Source organism: Ailuropoda melanoleuca, chromosome 1 (genome assembly GCF_002007445.2).
Source record: "Ailuropoda melanoleuca isolate Jingjing chromosome 1, ASM200744v2, whole genome shotgun sequence".
In the NCBI taxonomy this organism is placed as follows: domain Eukaryota; kingdom Metazoa; phylum Chordata; class Mammalia; order Carnivora; family Ursidae; genus Ailuropoda; species Ailuropoda melanoleuca.
The window spans coordinates 239838-257851 of NC_048218.1; the positions used below are offsets into that span (position 1 = coordinate 239838).

Genomic DNA, 18014 nt, shown 5'->3' on the forward strand with positions numbered 1-18014 from the left:
GGTCCACTCAGAGATCACGCCGCTCTACAAACTAAACCAATTACAGACAGGAGAACTGTATTTGCAGAGTGTCTGTGCAGATAGGAAAGGGCAAGTATTAATTTTTTCGTTCCAGAAGCACTCCTATCAGTCCCTCAACCATGGAGGTGCACCCTGGTTGTGTGAGCAGCGGTCCTGAGGGCTGTGGGCAAGATGGACACCATGCGGATGTGTTGCACCACCCAACCTTGGCAGGCCCAGGCAGCACGGGCCTGGCATCTGGCCCAGAACTTCTGGGGGGTGAGTAACTGTAAAGTGGCATGAGGAAAACAGGTCTAAAAGAAACTTGGATTTTTCTCTCCTACTAGAATGCAAAAAAATACAATTCTGCTAATATCTTTCAGGAGAGTGCTGCCCACAAATTCATCCAGCACGTGAGAAGGGATGGAGTCTGCTGCATCAAAATGGGGACCTGAAATCAATGACATGCCCCAAACGTCCACATGTTCCCTAACATACGAGGCTCAGATCGCAAGGGAGCAGCCAGTCCTGAGGGGCTCACCTGTCCACCGTCTGGCTGACGAAACTGGTCAGGAGCCCAGCTGCACACAGCAGCTGCTGCCGGACCTTCTCCAGGCTGTGCCGTTCCTCCAGCAGCCGCTCTGCCTCTGGGGACTGGCGAGCAGCCTCCTTCGCCTCCAGGGCCTGGACCGTCCGCTGAAGCTGCCGGATCTTGTGCTCATCTCGCTGGCGATGCAACTCCAACTCTCGCTGTTGTCAACGGCAAAACAACAGGAAAGTCCTTCACATGTCTGCTTCAGAAGCAGAAGCCTGAAGCCCAGCCATCACCACGGGCGGCCCCTGTTCGGCATGGGGTCCTGGGGCAGGGGCTGTGCAGAGTCGGAGAGGCAGAACTAAGCTCCGCAGCATCAGTGGTGAAGGCCTTATCTTTATTTCTGAGAACGATCAGGCTTTCACCAGTGTGAGCAGGGGAGGCCGGACACTGAAACAGGAGTCTCCACAGGCCCACGTTCTGGCTTCCACCCTCGGCGCACACGCGCAAACACACACCAACACACGGACACAGACAAGCACAGGAGAATGTGCACACGCACCAAGTGGAAACGACCTCACGTGCAAAATGCCCTTCACCATGGGGGTGCTGGGCATATGCTGGGCTCCTGGAGAAATCAGTGGAAAGGCAACCAGCTCCCTGCCCAACATGGGGATCTGCATCCCCACCAGAGAGACAGAGTGGATCACCCAGTGGAAACCTCTCTGGGCAGCCATAAATGCAAGAGGGCCACCTGGACGAGCTTCCACAGGCAAGGAGGCCTCAGGAAGGGCAGGAAGAGGAGCCATGTCGGGGAGAACCTGGGATACCCAGAACCCAGCCTCCCACCACATGGCCCCACACAGCACAGACCACGGGTCCTTACTGGCATCATCTCGATCAACGCTCCAGTCTTGTGAGGATGCGGGGATCATTACTTAGCTATTTTCCAGATTAGGAAAGCAAGATACCAAGGGACCTACAGGTTTATTTTGTGTAGAAAAGATCAAATTGACCCTGAAACAACTGTCTTGGGAGGACACTGTGCTCAGAAAAAGATTCCGTAATCCAAAACAAATTAACCATCTATACTGACCATAACACCAAAAGGGCTGCATTACTTAAAACTCCATTCCAGGATGCATCATGAAGAACAATTTATTAACTTGGAAAACATTTTCTTTACATTTTTTATGCTATCACATTACCACTTTTTATTTTATTTTTTTAAATCAAGGTTAAAGCATTTGGCTGAAAACTTTAGAGATGGTTTGGGGGAAGTCCTTAAGAAGCACATGAAGGCTACAGACACTCTTCCCAGGGAGAAGAGGCAAACACGTGTGCGCGCACACACACACCCCAGGGAGAAGAGGCAAACAGGTACACATGCACACACACACACACGTGCACAAAACCTGAACACGTTCAGGGGTTCTGTGTCAGCAAGGCCCACTCTGGGATGTGACTCCCCTCCTTCACAGAACAGTACAGGGTGCTTCCAGGCCACGCACCACCCGCTCCCCCAACACGTCCAAACTACCCCGCCTCTCCGAGCGCGCGCGCAGTACAACATGACCATGACTGCAAAGCCTGTGTACTGCAGCACAACACACGCATGAGGCTTGAAAACATCAGGAAAGGAGCCAGACAGGAGAGGCCACGCACCACCTGATTCCTTTACAGGAAATCTCCAGAACAGGTCAATACAGACAGGAGGGAGACTTGCGGTCGCCAGGGCTGAGCGCTAACGGTATGGGTTCTAGGTGGGGCAATGAACATGTTCTAACATGGGTGGTGGCGATGGGCGCACGACTCTGAAAGTACTGAAAACCACCGACGTGCACAACTTAAGTTGATGAACTCAACGGTATGTAAACTGTACCTCAGCAAAGCTGTTCAAACATGCTGACCGCATCCCTCACGTGAACTTCCAAAACTAAGTAATTTCATAGCATTCTGGGAGCTGACCTATCTTTGTAACACTTAGAAATCTAGAGTTTTGTTTTTAGAAACACATATTCATTTCTCAAATATTTCATGGCAGGCTAACCACTGAAAAGACCAAGCTACTGCTTTTTGTGTGTTTTTAAAAACTTATTTGGATTTTCAAATTTTTTTTTAAAATTTGTGTTTAAAAAAAATTTTTTTAAAAGATGTTATTTATTTATTTGACAGAGAGAGACAGCAAGAGAGGGAAGACAAGCAGGGGTAGTGGGAGAGGGAGAAGCAGGCTCCCCGCTGAGCAGGGAGCCAGACGTGGGGCTGGATCCCAGGACCTGGGATCATGACCTGAGCCAAAGGCAGATGCTTAACAACTGAGCCACCCAGGCACCCCTAAAAAATATTTTAAAAAAATATTTAAAAAGCATTTTTAAAGAGGGCAACACAAATGTTAATCCATATGAAGACACAGGATTTAATTTTCTCAGAAACAAAGGCTTCTGATTGACATAAAATGTATCTAAAAGTAACATTTTATCCAAAAAATAGAAGAGGAACACTTCCCAACCCGCGAGGCAAAAATCATCTGGATATCAAAATCAAAACCACCACAGCTTGAAAAATACAGACCCATATCCCTTATGAATATCGATGCAAAACCCTTAACAAAACACTAGCAAACTGAATCCAGCACTATACAGAAAAACAACATCATCACAGTCAAGTGGCATTCAGCCCAAGAACGCAAGAGTGGCTCCACAGATGGAACCTGATCAATGGGAAACTCAGCGTCAACAGAATAAAGGGCAAAAACATTGATTCCAAGACCCCAAAAATGTAGATCCAAACTCCTAATGACTGAAAATACAGCATACAAAGGCTAAATAAACCAGGAAGAGAAAGACTCCTGAGACGGAGGAAGATGGTGGCTCCCAAGACGGGCAGGAGGGCTTGTAGAAGTCACCTGGACACGGATGGAAGAAGAAAGCCTACTTTATGTGCGGGTGACATGATCTCATACACAGAAAACCACAAATACATTACAAAACTGAAAATAACGAATAAGTCTAAGGTTGTAAGATGAACCAACCGTATCGCTATATGCCAGCCAGGGGCAATCTGAAAATGAAATTAAGAAGCCAATTCCCACTCACAACAGCATCAAAAAATCATAAAATACCTGGGGATAATTTAACAATGAGTGCAACACTTATCATCTGAAAGCAATAAAACGTTGTCGAAAGAAATCAAAGACCTAAATTATGTGGAGAGATTAACAATTTCATGATCCACAGAGGTAACACCATCAAGGTGACAACTCCCCAAAGCCATCTGCAGAGTCAACGCAACCCCCCAGATCCCAAGGACCCCGGATATCTAAGACAACCCTGAGAAAGACCGAGGTCCGAGACTCCCGCTTCTAAACACAGAAACCTGCCACAAAGCTGCGGTGACGAGAGGGCGGTGGAGGACGGACACAGACCAGTGGGACAAAGGAGCGGAACTGGGTCATGGCCCCACGGCGCTCTCAGCCCCACGGCTGGCTGCTGGGTGGTGACACGGCCGGCGTGCTCTCACCAGTTTCTCCTTGTCTCCGGTCGGCCGCATCTCCACGTCAGCCTGGCCCGGCCCCGTCTCTGCTCTCCTCCTCGTGTCCTTGCGTCCTTCCCGCACGGCCGGCCTCGAGTGCAAGTGCTCTAATCCCGCCTGCTGCCGAGCAGAACTCTCCCCCTCTCTCCGCAGACCATGCCGCGGCTCCCGTGCTTGGGGGTGCTCCACGGCGGAGTTCTGTGCAGCCCTTACCTCCTTGTCCCTCTCAAGCTCCGCACGGCGCTTCTGCACGTCCGCCTCCAGCTGCTGCTGCACCTGCTCCAGCCTGGTCTGCAGCTCTGCTGCACGCGACTTCTCGTCCTTCAGCTTCCTCAGCAAAGCGTGATGTGCCGGTGCCTCCCGTGTGCCGCGGCTCAGCTGCTCCGTCAGGAGCCGCTCGTGGCGTAGAGCCGCAGCCAGCTCCAGCGACCGGCCCTTCTCGGCCTCTAGGCTCCGCTGCAGCTCGGAAAGCTGGCCCCGCTCCTGCGCCAGCAGCGCCTCACAGCGCGAGGCCTCGATCTGCAGCTCCTTCTGAAGGTTGTCCTTCGCGGTCTGCTCATGTTTCAGCGCAACACACAGTCGATTACTCTGAGCATACTGCTTCTCCAAAGATATTCTTAACTCCTGCATCAGAGAAAAGACGGGAGAAAGTAAATCAAGAGAAGTGTCAAAACAGTTTTCCTGCCCCAATTTCTGTTCCAATCCCACAAGCTAGCAACTGCACCTCTTCATTCTACAGGTAAGAGCAGACGCAACAGTTCGTGGTCACCCTGCCATCTCCTTCACAGGTGGAGCACGTTTTGGAAGCAACGCTCAGTAAATGCACACCCACGTCCTGGGTTCACTCGCCCTCCCTTACAACCACCCCACCCCGAACACTCAGACAACATCCTGTTTGCGCTGAGCCACGGTCTCCGTGTGTGTGAAAGATCGCTTTGCTCAGCCCCGGGACTGAGGAGCGCAGATCGCCTGCTGGACATAGGTCCTCTGAGCGGCCAGATGGCGTGTCAGTTCACACACGCGAGTGCCACTGTACACAGAAGCCAGTCACTGCCATTTATGTGGCTGGACACACGCTGCTGAAGCGCTCTGGGCAGCCGGTCAATGAGGACGCCCCGTCCTCCTTGTGGAGCCAAACACGCAGAGACAGTGGGGGTTACGGGCGCTGTCGGTCAAGACGAAGATACTGCTGTACCGGACACAGGCCCGCTTCGCCGCTGTTACTCCCTGCCGCCCGGCACGTGCCCGCGGGGAGAGCAGGAGAGGGGCCCCACGGAGAGCTCCCCCCACCCCGCTGCCCAGGCACCTCCAGGGTCTTGGAGTTCTGGCCCTCCTTCTGCAGGTGCTGTAGCTGCTCCTCCTCCAGCCGGCTCTGCAGGGCACGCTCCTTCCCGCGCTCGCACTCTAGGTCCTGCAGCGCGGCCTTCAGGCTGCTCTCCTTGCTGTCCAGCACAGACCTGTGTGGGGGAGGGGGACGTCGGTCACAGGAGCTCGCCTGGGGGCATGCCCTGCAGCCTCCTCAGACGTGCACGCGTGCCTGTGCTTGGCGCCCCCGCCCTGCACACCCAGCGCTCCGATCACAACATGAGCACAAACTGTAGCCCGCGGGGGCCGCTCTTCCACTTGCACACCGAGAGAAGGGTGGTGACGACTGCGTGACGTCCTCACGTTTCTCGACAAAGTCTGTGGGCGGGACTGGGGGCCGGAATGCGGTGCACCGGAGCTGGGTTAGGGCCCCTACCTCAGCTGGAGGACCTCCTTCTGCGCCTCACTGAGGGAGGCCAGCAGCCTCTCATTGTCCTGTTTACACTCGCGGAGCTCAGATCTCAAGTCTCTGACGACGGTCTGCTCCACCACCAGGAGCTTCCGAACACTGCTGGCTTTCTCTTGCTCTTCATTCAGGGTTTTCTGTACGTCGCTTGCTATACGTTTCTCCTGCTCGACCTTGTATGCCAATAATTCCACTGAGAAAGACATTACAGAATAATGGACAGCATTACCTGTGAATCCAGGGTGAGCTGTACCTGGGACTCCACAAATTAAAAACCACCAGTATGGGGATGGGGATGTATTCACTCTCGGGGAAAAGGATATTTCCAGGCCTACAGCTGGGACACTGGCCTCCCCACCACACCCTCCAGGCCTCGGGACACCCAGAGGTGCATGGGCAGAGTGGCCACAGAGCCAGAGGACACAACATGGCCCCCCAGGGCCAGCTGTTCAGTCCTGGGGTCTGCCTAAAGGCACTAGTGCAGGTTGGGCAGAGATGGACTGTCCCGTCCCTGTAGTCACCCTGAATCACAACTTCACCCGCGACTCCTACACTGTGTGCTCCCAACAGAGACAGCCCCGGCCCCAACAGCTTCACTGCAGAATTCTCCCAAAACCTCTCTACAAACTCCTCCGGAACACAGAAGGAAAGAGACACCTGCCGGTTCTCCACAAGTTGGCACTACTCCAACATCAAAACCGGGAGAAAGAAAACCACAGACCAGTACCCCTCACGCATGCAGATGCAAAACCAGCAAGCCCAGCCCAGAAATGCTCACAAGATAACGTAACACAACCCGAACGCAAGGCTGTGCTGCTGGATGGGTCTGGCCGTCATTTAGCACCCAAAACTGGGAAGAGAAGGGGCTCTGGGAGCCAACAGAGTGTGTGTGCAAAGACCACAACTGGCACTGCGTGTTAGAGTGTGAGATGGAGCACCCCCCCTCCACCAGACGCCTGCCGCAGCCCTCCACTCACCAAAACGCTCAAAGGCCTAACCAGGGCAACTGGTAACAAGAGAAGGTACGTGGAAAAAATAAAATAAAATGCTTTTTACCCAAAGACACGTGAGCATCTACAAAAAAAAAAATCTAGAAGAACCTAAATTAAACGTGGAAACGTAGGACAGGCAGTTTAACCCTAGCACAAGCGCCAGAGACTCTCAGGCACGGTCCTGCTGGCACCCAGCACTCACACCGACACTGCTGCCAGGACCCTGGGCAAGGCCTCTGCCCCACGCACCACACAGAGTCGTCTCCCTGGCAGTTCCATGAACCAAGAAATGCCAAGGCCGACAGTCCCAGGGCCCAGGGACCCGGAGAGGCTGGGCTGTTGCTGGGGCCACGGGATCCAGCACTGGGCAGCCCGCAGGGGCGTGGCTCACCTGTGCACCACCTCAGCCACCAGGTGAATGCGGTGGGGCACCGACACGAGGGGCGGCACTCACCCTGCCTGCGCAGCTGGTGCTCCTGCTGGCTCCCCCGAGCTTCCGCGCTGGTCAGCGCCGCACACAGCTGCTGCAGCTTCTCCTGGTTCTGCAGGTGCGTCATGCGCAGCTGGGCGCGCAGAGCCTGGATCTCGGACAGCAGGCTGCTCCTGTCTGACAGGCGAAGGTGCTCCAAGGACTTCTCCTGCAGATCTCCCCAGAGATGGGGCAGGAAAGGAGGGAGAGCAGGGTCACAGACACAGCTACTTAGAGGGCCTTGCGGTGGAGGAACACACCCTGAGTGGGGAAATGGGAGCACGGAGCACGTCCCAAGGGTGGGGGAGGCCGGGCCGGAGAGAGCATTGGCGGCTCCAGGCACAAGCAGCCCACCACGTGCAAATCTGTGCCTCCAGCTTCGTGGGCACGAGCTTGGTGACAGAGACTCATCCCCGACAGAGTGAGAACAGACTCGCAGGAGGGTACCTGTGACAAACACGTGGTATGGAACACAGGCACAGAGGCCCCAGGGGACCTTCAGACCTCACACACCTGTCTCCCAGGTCTACGCCAGAGGCCACTCTGACCTGCCGTAGACCCTGCGTCTACACTCCAGTGCCCTCTCCCTACAAGGGACCTGGTGGAAACACTGCCAAACCCTCTGGCTCTCTGACCCTCCAACCCTGGGCTCAGCACGCATAGCCTGGGTCAGGCCACTTAGTGCTGCTCTGTTTTCAAGGAAAGGCCAGTTATTTCCAGAATACAGTGAGGATGAAAAGGAAAATAAATACATAGATGTCTCCACTTTATGGAATCATGATTAAACAGTGCCACATGTGGACTGAGGCAGGACTTTTTCCTTGGTCACTGCCACGTTCCAAGGTCAAATTCACACGAACCCGTTCCGTCACCCTCTCTGTTGCGGGGCTCTGGGAAATAAATCAAGGCATGTGCTTACCTGCTCCTGGACCACCTTCTCCAGCCTCTCTAGCAGGGAGCTGTGGTCCCCAGGGTCAGAGCCACAGGGCTGGGGCTGCAACTCGGCCCTCAACATCTCCCGTTCTTTTCCAAATGCCTCCCGCACAACCTGTAGAAATTCTCCTCTCCAGTCAAGACACATGTCGGGAGGTTCCTAAAATATTGGAACAAGGAGCTCAGTATTCTTATAAATGCATCCTGTAGGCTGAACCAGAAACGACCCGACAGCAGAGCAGACACAAATGTACCCAGGACCATCCCAGGGCACAAGCAGCCAACCTTGTCAACAGAGAAGAAGCTACTGAAGGAAAGAGCAGGTAAGACTGAGCAAATGCTGGCGGGCAAACCTCCTTCTTTCCCACCACTGCACCACAAGGCCCAGCATGGGTGCTGCTGGCTGGCCACCCTGTCCCCCGGTAGGCCTGGGCCTGACACTGGGGTCTTGCCTCCCTGCACACCCTGTGGCTGGTAGGTCCCCTTGGATGTGGGTCAGCACCTGGTCCTCAGCGAGCTGCCCTGGTTCCCTGGTCACAGAGTGGACACTGGGACCCTGTGGGCTCAGGGCTGGCCCCCACGCCCACCTCCCGTAGAACCCTGCCATGTGTCCTCCTCCCACAGCTTCTCCTGCCCTAATGGGGCCTGGAATGTGCCGGCACGTGGCTAGTGCCAGCAGACATGACTGAGGGTGGCTGGCCAGGAACATGGCCCCTGTGCCCGCCGCTGACCCACCCCTTATTCCTGTTATCTCACTTATGTGGCCAAGCAACCCCCTCCATCTGCTCCTTGCCCACACCTTATTCTTTTTCAGGTGGAACGCCCCATACCTTCTCTTCCTTTTGGGGTGCGAGGTTCGGATGTCTCCGCAGGGCTGGCACCGCCTCCAAAAGGCCGGGGCCCTCCCTTGGGAAGTGCTCAAGGGGGGCACTCGGCTCACCCTTGCTCAGGGCACTTGGCGGCCCACGGCATTCGGACAAGGCCAGTATGTGGTGGCTCTCATCACACACCATCTGTAGCAAAGCCTGCAACAGGACGAGCATTTCAGAAAGAGGGAAAACCAGCTTGAAGCGACTCCTCCAAACAGTTCCCTGCCCATCACCCCTGAATGCTCACCAGGGCCACCTGCACAGCGCTGCCGAAGAACAAATTCTGTGGTTCTGTAAGATTCTCAAACATCCCTCCCCCACAACCTTCAAAGACTGCTAGGAAACCAGTAGGAAAGACAATTTCTGTGTAAGCTACTCCAAGGACGGCCGCCCTCATTTGGCCACCCCACCAGTGCCTGCACGGTGGACACCAGCCCTACGTCCCTTCCCTAAGCCTGGGCGGGGCGCAGGGCAGGGCCTCGGGCCAGCTTCCAAGGCCAGGTCATGAAGATGCCATGCGAGTCCCTGGCTCTCCTGGGACTGCAGCTGCTGCGCTCTGAGAAGGCTGCGGGGAGCCGTGTAGGAGGCCTGTGCGTCCTTGGGGGTGAGGTGCCTGCACACAGCACCAGACCGGCTGTGGACTGCTCTGGCCCTCCAGTGCGGCCCAGACACGGGGAGCAGAGAGACGGTCACCAACGCGCCCTGACAAGTCCCTGCACGCAGGGTCTGTGAGCATGTGGCACTGGGACACTGGGACACGCACACAGGTGGCTCCTGCCCAAAGACTCACACAGAGGAAAAAAGTGGCTCCCCCAGAGCTGCCGCCAGGTTAGGACCATTACAGGGTCCAAAGTAACCGTAACGGTCCTCACTCCACACAAAGATTATTCAAGGGGCATGTTATGCTTTGAGATCGCTGAGGAAAAAGGACTAATAGATGCCTTAAACAGGGAAGTATAAAAGCAGCAATGAAGGGGTGGGGGTGGCTCGGTCGGTTCAGGGTCTGAATCTTTTTTTTTTTTTTTTTAATTTTATTTATTTGACAGAGAGAGACAGCCAGCGAGAGAGGGAACACAAGCAGGGGGAGTGGGAGAGGAAGAAGCAGGCTCATAGCAGAGGAGCCTGATGTGGGGCTCGATCCCACAACGCCGGGATCACGCCCTGAGCCGAAGGCAGACGCTTAACCGCTGTGCCACCCAGGCGCCCCCAGGGTCTGAATCTTGATTTCGGCCCAGTTCATGAACTCGGGGTCCTGGGATTCGAGCCCCATGTTGGGCTCTGGGCTCAGCTGGGAGTCTGCTTGAGACTGTCTCTCCCTCTGCCCCTCCCCCCACCTGCACGCGTGCTCTCTCAAATAAATCTTTAAAAAAACAAAAACAATTTCAACACCCAAAAAACGAACACCCAGTTAAGAAACGGACTTAACTGTGCCGCCTGGGTGGCACAGCGGTTAAGCATCTGCCTTCGGCTCAGGGCGTGATCCCGGCGTTGTGGGATCGAGCCCCACGTCAGGCTCCTCCGCTATGAGCCTGCTTCTTCCTCTCCCTCTCCCCCTGCTTCTGTTCCCTCTCTCGCTGGCTGTCTCTATCTCTGTCGAATAGACAAATAAAATCTTAAAAAAAAAAAAAAAAGAAACGGACTGAAGGCATGAACACTTTTCCGAAAGACATCCAGATGCCCAACAGACATGTGAAAAAATGCTCAACGTCACTTGTCATCAGGGAAATGCAGATCCAAACCACGATGAGATCCCACCTCACACCTGTCAGAATGGCTACAATCAACAAGTCAGGAAACAGACGTTGGTGAGGATGTGGAGAAAGGGGAGCCCTCGTGCACTGCTGGTGGGAACGCAAGCTGGTGCAGCCACTGTGGAAAACAGTATGGAGGTTCCTCAAAAAGTTGAAAATAGAGCTCCCCTATGACCCAGCAATCACACTACTAGGTATTTACCCCAAAGATACACATGAAGTGATCCGAAGGGGCACATGCACCCCAATGTTCACAGCAGCAACGTCCAGAACAGCCAAACTGTGGAAAGAGCCCAGCTGTCCATCGACAGATGAATGAATAAAGAAGATGCGGTTCATATATACAATGGAATATTACCCAGACATCAGAGAGGATGAAATCTTGCCATTTGCAATGACGTGGATGAACTGGAAGGGATTATGCTAAGTGAAATAAGTCAATCGGAGAAAGATAATTATCATATGGTTTCACTCCTATGTGGGATTTAAGAAACAGTGCAGAGGATCACAGGAGAAGGGAGGGAAAACTGGGAAGTCATCAGAGAGGGAGACAAACCATGAGAGACTGTTAACTCTAGGAAACAAACTGAAAGGGCTGCTGGAGGGGAGGAGGGTGAGGGGATGGGGAAAGTGGGTGATGGGCACGAAGGAGGGCACGGGATGTGATGGACACTGGGTGTTACATGCAACTGATGAATCACTGAATTTTACCTCTGAAACTAAAACTAGTAATATACTATATGTTAACTACAATTTAAATTTTAAAAATATGATTGTTTTATTTTTAATGTCTTTTTCACCACCTACAATGGGGAAGTTAACAGGTATAACCACATCATGACTTCTAAAAATAAATAAGTAAATAAATGGTAAAATTCCTCTGGTTGGGGGGGAGTAGCAATGAAGAGGCTTACGACAGAGTACAACTAGTTAACTAGAAATAGGTTTTGCTAGGATTCCAATGATGTGACCCAAAAAAGTGGAATATTAACTTAAAAAGTGCTAAAAGTCCAACTACACATTATGCTTATTTAAAGAGCATTTCATTTGCTGTACACAGCTGCAGATGGTGGCCACTGTGGGTGAGAAGGCAGGTGCAGGGGAGACCACAGGCCGTCCCCGTGTCCGCAGCCCCATCCGCTGCCTGGACAGACAGGACAGGCAGAACAGCGAGTGATGCAGGAATGACTTGGCTGCAGGTGACCACCACTTCCTACTCTTTAAATACTTTCCTGCATCTAAAAATGAGGAGAAACGCATTTTACCGAATGCCTGTGAGGACTAAGGTACTCTGCCTGCACCATTCCACGAGCAAAGCTTCCTGTGAGGCCACTGCAGCCCTTCGGTGACATCACAGGACCCCGGGTCTGATGCTGGCCGGGACACGGAGGCCTGCGAGTGGTCTGAAGCTTGGGTACCACAGACATAACCACTGGGGCTGAGAAGGTTCCAGAGCCCTATCCTCAGGACTGGCATTCTGTCGAGGGACCTGCACTGTTGTGACTGCCCCTCCAACACACAGTCTGATCACGGCTTGGAAGCCAGTCCACCCCTCCCGTGGCCTCCCGCGCCTGCTTGTCCCAGGAGCCCTTGTTTGCTGATGCACAGCATCTCCCAGCAGGGCTGCGCCACAGGCCCTCATATACCCCCACTCACGGCTGCTTCCAGAGGGGCTCCAGAGATGTCCAAGCCTGGCCACCCAGCCCTTGTTCAGGCTGTGAGCACCAGTACTCCTGGCTTCAGGGCACCCAGGGCCATGACCATACATGGTCCTGAGGCTCAGCCCCTGCCGCTGCCACTCTGGTTTGTGGCTGCCGTGTTGGGAGGCCTCGTGGGGCCGGCTTTCAGATGGGAGCACAGGCTACTCTTCACACCGCCGTCCCTCACGGTGAGTGCTGTGGCTTCATACTCCAGAAACAGTGCAGAAACTTAAAAGAAAATGATCTGAGAAACCTACCAGAAGATACCTCTGTCCTATTTTCTTTTTTTAAAGATTTATTTTAGAGAAAGGGAGAGCACAGACAAGTGGGGGGAGGGGCAGGGGGAGAGGGAGAGAGAATCTCAAGCAGACTCTGTGCTGAGCGCAGAGGAGCCTGTCATAGGGCTCGATCTCACGACCCTGAGATCACGACCTGAGTGGAAATTGAGAGTTGGGTACTTAACTGACTGAGCCAGCCAGGTGCCCCTCTTTCCGCTATTTTCAACTGTCACTTGGAAACATGGAAGTCGAAGGTTCTGCATGAGGCTAACAAAGGGCGACACGGTGACAGCTTCCCTCCTTATACTCCCGGCGGCATCCATCCGGCTCCTTCTGCAGGCAATCTCAGCTGCTTCCTCAAAGGGCTCCAGGGTCTTTGCTGGGCTTCTTTCTGTGTTTTCTTTTTTAATCACCAAGCATTAAACCCCAAAGCCTAAGTATATAGGCTTGTCGTAACAACCAAATTCATTCCTTAAAAATTACAAATTCTTCTAATATTAGGTTGCTTGGATTGGAAACACTAAGAAATGTGCCTTTAATGTTTTAGGTCATGTAAAAAATTGCGGAATGCAAGGGTGCCTGGGTAGATCCGTTGGTTAAATGTCTGCCTTCGACTCAGGTCATAATCCCAGGGTTTTGGGATCGAGTCCCACATCAGGCTCCTTGCTAAGCGGGGAGTCTGTTTTTCTCCCTCTCCCTCTGCCTCTCCCCCACCCTGCTCATGGTCACATGCACACTCTCTCAAATAAATGAAGCTTTTTAAAAGAATCGTTTTCTTTTGATGGTACCGTAACATGACATAACGGGACAGGTGGCAGCCACACCTGTGGGGAGCACAGCGTAACATACAAACTTGTCAAATCACCAAGTTGTGCACCTGAAACTGGTGGAACATTGGTGTCAATGATACCCAAATTAAAAAATAAATAAATAAAGTTTTCTTTGGAGATGCTTTCAGTGTTTGAATAAAACACAACAGTGACATTACATCATTTACTTATTCAGCCAAGTTTGTGTCAGTGGTTTGACATGAAATGATTTGCTAAACCGTCAAGAGAAAAGATAACTTGTTTAAAGTCCCACAGACCTACTGCCCCGGGTGATGGAGGTGCTAACGGACCTCAATGTGCGGTCACTGTACCACATCAACAAGTTACACACCTTCAACTTACACGCTGTCACGCATCCATTAAAACTAGAACAAAGGTTTTTTAAAAGTCTGCTCCAAGTTAAAAGTGCCTCCTGCTGATTGTGGCTTCCCTCCTCCTTCCTCTAGTGAGGACTTGGCTCTGAGCCCAGAGCACCAAATTCTTCCAGTGTGACTGTGAGTGGTCGACAAGGACTCAGCTCTGTGACCAGGTGGGCAGCATGACTGGGTCCTCAGGGGAGGTGCCTGCAGGGCCTGCGGAACTGCAGCGGGTGCCTCACACCGCAACGCCCAGTCAGAGGTGGGTCAGAAGGAGCCCAGCGCATCAACGGGCCTGGTCTTGGCAGCTGTATGACCAGGTCTGCCATGGAGTGAAAGGAAGGTCTTCTTGGGGGGAGGGGAGGGGAGGGATGCTTCTGGAAAACAGGCTTAAAGGAAGCCTTGGCCCCATTCCCTGCCAGACACCTAGAAATGCCCCCTGCCACGCTGAGGACAGCCAGCTGATGGCAGAAGGGAAGGAATGAGCGAGCATGGGTACATTGCTGGCCTCTCCAGGGTGCGCTTGGAGCCACCCCACCAGGAAACTTCTAGTTTTGTACAGTAGTAAATGTCATGTGCTGGTGGAGCCAGCTGCCCATCAGAGTTGAGGCTGGCCATGCAAATGCCTGCACTGCTGCAAGAGTGAAGAAAGACAGCCTCCCTTCTCAAGTGTCAACCTCAGGAAGACAGCAAAGAGCAGGAGACAGAGCGGTCTGTTAAACTCTGACAGGATGGAAACACGCCCGCTCGAGCAGCAGCTCCCGCAGCACAGCGGGGTGGGCTCTCCAATGTGGCTGTCCATGCTCTGTGGCACCTGGCGGAGGGCGGCCCCGTCGGTCGTGAACACATGCCACATGCCACAGTCCTCTTCGGAAAGGCCAAAGGTCAATCTCCAGAACCAAATAAAACCCACAACCACTTCCCCACAGAGGGTCGTGCATTCTGACAACTGAACTCAAGTCAGGAAGACTGACCCTAGTTTTGTCTTCTGTGCTTCATTCCAACACCTGCACCTGCAGACCCACTGTGTGCCGTGCTGCAGCAGATGAGGAAGAGCTGGTCCTCCTCTGGGGATCCCAGTGCCCGAGGTTCCCGCAGCCCCACCAGCCCGCCACACCAGGCTCTCACCTGGGACACCTGTCTGCACGCACCCCAGGGCAGCAGCTATCTCCCTCTGGAAACACTCACGCGAGACCTAAGTTAGGGCACGGCTAGACCGATGCAGCAATCTGCGCGGTACGACGCACGCGCCCACACAGCAGTCACAGCAGACAGAGGCCCGTCGACACCGCCTGCCCTGTTCCTGCCAGCCCTCACCTTCACTTGTTTCGGATGGACTTCCTTCTCCTTCATGGTCTCCAGTGGCCGTCGGAACCTTCCAGAGGTGGGAGGAGGCACTGCAGGACTAGCAGTGGGGGTTTCGAGGCTTCCTGAACCTTGGTTTAGTATCTCTCCAAACCCCGAGCCATCACCTAAAAAGACAGCACAAAGGGTCTGAACCACAACCCTCTGGTGGCACATCCCTTGGGGAGGGCCCCGTGGTGGGGGGGCACATTCAGCAGAGAGCCAGGGGCATGGTCAGACCCCCACTTCCTGGTGCTGCGTGAGGCCCCGAAACACCCAGGAGAGCTACAGCCAGGGGTCCCCTCCCTGAAGACATCAACAAACCACCGAAGAGGACAAAAATACTTTCATAAATCTGTAAGATGATATAACTACACACATTAAGAAAAAGCGTATTTTGCATGTTTGGTATGTTAACTCCCATGATTCCAACATAAACCTTAATGGTATCTCAGCTTATCTGTAAACAGACGCAGAAGTGGGTCTCCTCACCCCCCAAAGACAGGACCCAAACCCGCAGGGCTCAAACAGGAAGCGCCTGGGCAGACAGACGTGTGCAGGGCCTACACTTCCACACCCAAGGAAGGGATCAGGGCAGGGCAACCACGCCCCCCCGCCCCCTGGCACACAGAAAGGGGGGGCAGGGGACAGGAGATGCACGGCGCCAATCACGGGGCCATGTGAGGCAGCAAGCGTCTGGCCAGAAGAGCTGGACACACCTGACTGGGACGGAGGGAGGGAGTGGAGACAAGCCCTGAGACCAGCCAGACTGGACCGGAGAGCCCTCAACAGTCTAGGGTTCGAGACACCAGAAACCCCTCATGGATGGGGCCTCAAAAAGGAATTCCAAACCTCTCAAGTAGGTGATATGTCTCTAGGCTTTGCAGTCCGCAGCCAATCCACACAGGCTTGGAAAACAGAGAGAGAATCCAGGGAAAAGCAGGGTCAGCCTCTGCAGCTGCCTCTCCAACCCGCACCGAGCGTGGGTGGGAATGGGGGCGCAGAGCCCCTAGCACAGCCCCTCCCAGCACAGAACTTCGAGCAAGTTGCTGACGACCACCCTGTTAAGGAGTCTAAGTTCTTAAATGTGCCAAGGAACACGCAAAAGACAGCATGAAACAGGGACTCAGAGACCACCGGAGGAGATACAACAAAGGCAGCAAACACAAGAAAACTTCAGAAAAACCAGAATGTCTTCAGAGAAATAAGTCTCATTTGTGGAACAAGGAAGTTTCAAGAGAAAGGAGCAGAGAATAAGAAAGAAGAGCTCTTAGAAGTTAAGACACAGCAGAAATGAACACATTCGCTTCCAAGCTTAAGAAATGATTCTTAAAAAGTTCTTTAACAAATAAGAACAAAAGTACAAAGAAATGGAAACAAAGTAAGAAAATAAGAAAACCAGTCCAGTGATTAACAGGAAGCACAGGAAGATGAGAGCCATGGGGCAGAGCCAAGGAACAATGAAGACCTATTCAGGATGAAGCATGTGCCCAGGCGCGTGGCGTCACGCGGCGGCCACGGTGCTCTGTGACACCAGGCTCTGGGACAGTGGACAGACGCTCTGGAGTCTGCACCAAGCCCAAACCATCAACAAACACCAGGGAGATGCACAAGTTCTCAGAAAACCCATCTCACACATGCTTCTTCTGCAAACGCTTCTAGAGAACACACGACTTCAAATAAGGACCATGAAGGAGCGACAAGGGGTCTGACCCAGAAAGCGGAGACAGCACGTTCAGAAGGTGAAGGCCACGTGGGCCGCGCACGCCCATGTTGCGGACAGCGTAGGCAGGACCCACGACGGAGAACAGGAAGGAGACAACAAGAAAGGAATACCAGCTGTCTGGGAGAGGGCACTCAGTCCCAGAGGTTCCGCGGGAATCTGACAGGCACACTCAAAACACACTCTGTGGTGAGGGGATAGGACGGGACGATGGGGCCACCTTAGAAAGACGGGGAAGGGAGTATAAGAAACTGGCAGCCAGAAGTTTAAACATGTTGCTGTAACTAGCAAATGTGACCTAGAAATAAATACCAGAACAAATTTCTCGAAGTTAAATGTGGGTGTCCTCAGGGAACAGTGGTTTGGAGCGGGGGGGGGGGCGGGGGAGGCTGGAAAGCACCTTGCAGAACCACTGAGTTCTTTACTATGTGAAATAACTCAAAACTAAAATTAAAACATTGCTGGCCCTACTCAGCACAAGCTGAAATGCCAGTGAACTTTATTTCACTGGGGTCTAGTTTTCAAAAGCACTGAATTGAGTCAATGATGACTTTTTTTTTTTTTTTTAAGTCAAAACATCTCAACAGGTGATAGACTTGTAAAAAACCAACAATTATAGAAGGGCAAGGTTACAAGGTCACAGTCTGGCAACCATCCCAATGACGATCTAGGCGACAATCACTCCTGGAGGCTAAGGTGAGAGGGTCCAAGTCTGAGAAACGAGATCACAGGCATGGTCTCCATGTAGCCCCCTGCCCAACACCAAGCAATCAAAAAGGGAAAATCAGAACAAAGCCTGGCAGACACCACTGCCAAGGGGTCCAGGCAGACACTGCAAGCCTTGTGTCGTGATGCCCTGGGAAGACCACGGTGTCGATGTGCATACTCTTCTCTTAAGGACACCTGGGGACACCCATGCTGACGTCACTGCTACA

The 18014-nt window shown here is 53.2% G+C and overlaps 1 protein-coding gene across 4 annotated transcripts in view; it reads right to left on the bottom strand.

Moving 5' to 3' along the window:
- The window catches only part of PCNT (pericentrin), a 131382-nt gene that overhangs the window by 16396 nt on the left and 96972 nt on the right, over nt 1-18014 (bottom strand). For 3 of the 4 annotated variants that reach the window (XM_034654113.1, XM_034654105.1, XM_034654128.1), the window contains 8 exons: nt 15330-15484; nt 9059-9253; nt 8215-8388; nt 7281-7464; nt 5805-6027; nt 5370-5520; nt 4052-4687; nt 542-750 (listed from right to left, as the gene is read on the bottom strand). In XM_034654113.1, coding sequence (XP_034510004.1) covers nt 542-750; nt 4052-4687; nt 5370-5520; nt 5805-6027; nt 7281-7464; nt 8215-8388; nt 9059-9253; nt 15330-15484 — 1927 coding nt within the window. The remainder of the gene's footprint in view (nt 1-541; nt 751-4051; nt 4688-5369; nt 5521-5804; nt 6028-7280; nt 7465-8214; nt 8389-9058; nt 9254-15329; nt 15485-18014) is intronic. The other variant, XM_034654121.1, reaches the window with a different exon arrangement.